This window comes from Opisthorchis viverrini, assembly GCF_000715545.1.
Source record: "Opisthorchis viverrini unplaced genomic scaffold opera_v5_44, whole genome shotgun sequence".
Lineage (NCBI taxonomy): Eukaryota > Metazoa > Platyhelminthes > Trematoda > Opisthorchiida > Opisthorchiidae > Opisthorchis > Opisthorchis viverrini.
The window spans coordinates 810579-812695 of record NW_008751700.1 but is presented as its reverse complement, the minus strand read 5'-3'; the positions used below and the strand labels follow the sequence as shown (position 1 = coordinate 812695).

Below are 2117 nucleotides of genomic sequence, written 5' to 3'. Positions count from 1 at the left end.
CTCCCCGGACCCCCCCCCCGCCCCCACGCAGTGTGTACCTCATCGTACATCAAGGTTTTCTGGACAATCTTAGCGTAGCAGGTTTTATTTCGATATCTTTTCATGGATATCCTTTCTATAAAACCACAACACCCTACATATCTTTTTCGGTACTGGTCACGACAATTTTTCGGGCATTAAATATGGGCGATTGATTTCCACGTAAGTGAATACATGTGAATACACGTAGGGCAGATAAAATGTGAAACGAAGTTAAACCCAAACGATTTAAGTCGTTCAGCTTGAGGGTACATATCTATTTAGTCTCAAATCATTGAGAAATGGAACAATATCTGGACGTAATACAGCAATTTCTTTATTTTTAAGTTCACATCGATGTACAACTGAGAGAACCAAAATTATTTCAAAATTCTTTGGAGTTACGACGGGCTGTACTTTTGGATTCCACATTCTACCTTCGGAGGTATCATAATTTTTACACATGCAATTATCAAGAAACTTTGCTTAATCAAATAACTTATATTGGAGTGTGTATGATTGCCTATATTGAGCACCATGAAAAACCATTACAAACAGTTCTGTCGTATTCGCAGTAGGCCAATTATGTAATAATCTTGTCAGTGACAGATTGCGGGTGACGTTGTGTGTTTTCGTTTTAGGAACAGGAAGCCGGTTGGCCGTTCATGCAACCCAGATGGTTCTGCTTCCACTGCTTGCAACTCTGTTCAATTAATCGTCCCACCGCCCCACTCAGAAAGTTTACACAACTAATTTTCAAAGATTCTAGAAACTTATGTTGCCCGTGGGAGTCTTCCATAAAACAGCTGACGTTCTGAACATCTCTTTATCAGAAATTGTGCCTGCTACTCTAACGACGATTCTCCACCATTTGCTAAAGATATGACCAATGCTTGTAATCCTACCAACACCCTGTACCAAACTTTTTGTGAAAATTTTACAATAACTTGTGTATAACAAAGGCTTCTGAAGCTTGTTTGTTCTCATTTAACATCAGAGTGTGTGTGTTTCGTCCGCAGCTCTGAGTCTAGCGCACTTAGTTGTTCTGCATCATCGAAAACTCTCTAAGAGATTCAGGGCTGTCACTGTCTCACTGGACCTCACACTGAAGATATCACCTCGATTGGTGATGAAATGTTCGCAATTCAACTGCCAAGCTCGACTAACACACCAACAAACAAGTTGCTTCGATTTCCGATAACTTGATTTTTTAAACACAAGATTGGTGAACCAAGATAGAGGTTAAAATGAGAATTTGGTCAAGACAATCTGTCCCCCTCAGATAGGTCCAAATCAGGCAGTGGTGAGGCGGAGTGAAACAAGAAATAAACATCGCGCTCATTGCCTCAGTGTTTCGTCCGCAGCTCTGAGTCTAGCGCACTTAGTTGTTCTGCTTCATCGAAAACTCTCTAAGAGATTCAGGGCTGTCACTGTCTCACTGGACCTCACACTGAAGATATCACCTCGATTGGTGATGAAATGTTCGCAATTCAACTGCCAAGCTCGACTAACACACCAACAAACAAGTTGCTTCGATTCCGATAACTGTGATTGATTTTTTAAACACAAGATTGGTGACCCAAGATAGAGGTTAAAATGAGAATTTTGTCAAGACAATCTGTCCCCCTCAGATAGGTCCAAATCAGGCAGTGGTGAGGCGGAGTGAAACAACAAATAACCATCGCGCGCGTTGCCTCAGAAAGTAAAAACCTTGATTTGAATATAACTGTCCTTACAAAATTCAGACGGTACCAGCAAAAGATTACCCACATATGTGGTTCCGGATGAGCCCCGAAGAAACACGATATGAGGGAGCGTGTACAAAGGAGCGAGCGCTTATGGTATACAGGAATGGTTTCACAGACTTGTCTCAGATAATTTCGAGTCTCACCGGGATGGGAGTTTTCGAGAAATTCTGGAAAACGTATTCTATTCGTTTTACATACCAGTTCGGGTTATTCACTTTTGTGTGCGAAATATTTTGTCAAACGTTTGTGCAAATTACAGAAATGTAATCACCAAGTAGGTATATCACCTGATATGATTTGTTTTATATTTGGTATATACACCCACATGAGCTTTCTTGATTTTTACTAGGA

At 40.8% G+C, this 2117-nt stretch overlaps 1 protein-coding gene across 1 annotated transcript in view; it reads left to right on the top strand.

The window, feature by feature from the left end:
* The window catches only part of T265_13182 (hypothetical protein), a gene marked incomplete at both ends in the record, with an annotated part of 16903 nt that extends 16170 nt beyond the window's left edge, over positions 1 to 733 (top strand). Inside the window, one exon of the mRNA XM_009167648.1 lies at positions 660 to 733. Coding sequence (XP_009165912.1) covers positions 660 to 733 — 74 coding nt within the window. The remainder of the gene's footprint in view (positions 1 to 659) is intronic.
* Positions 734 to 2117: the final 1384 nt, after the last annotated feature.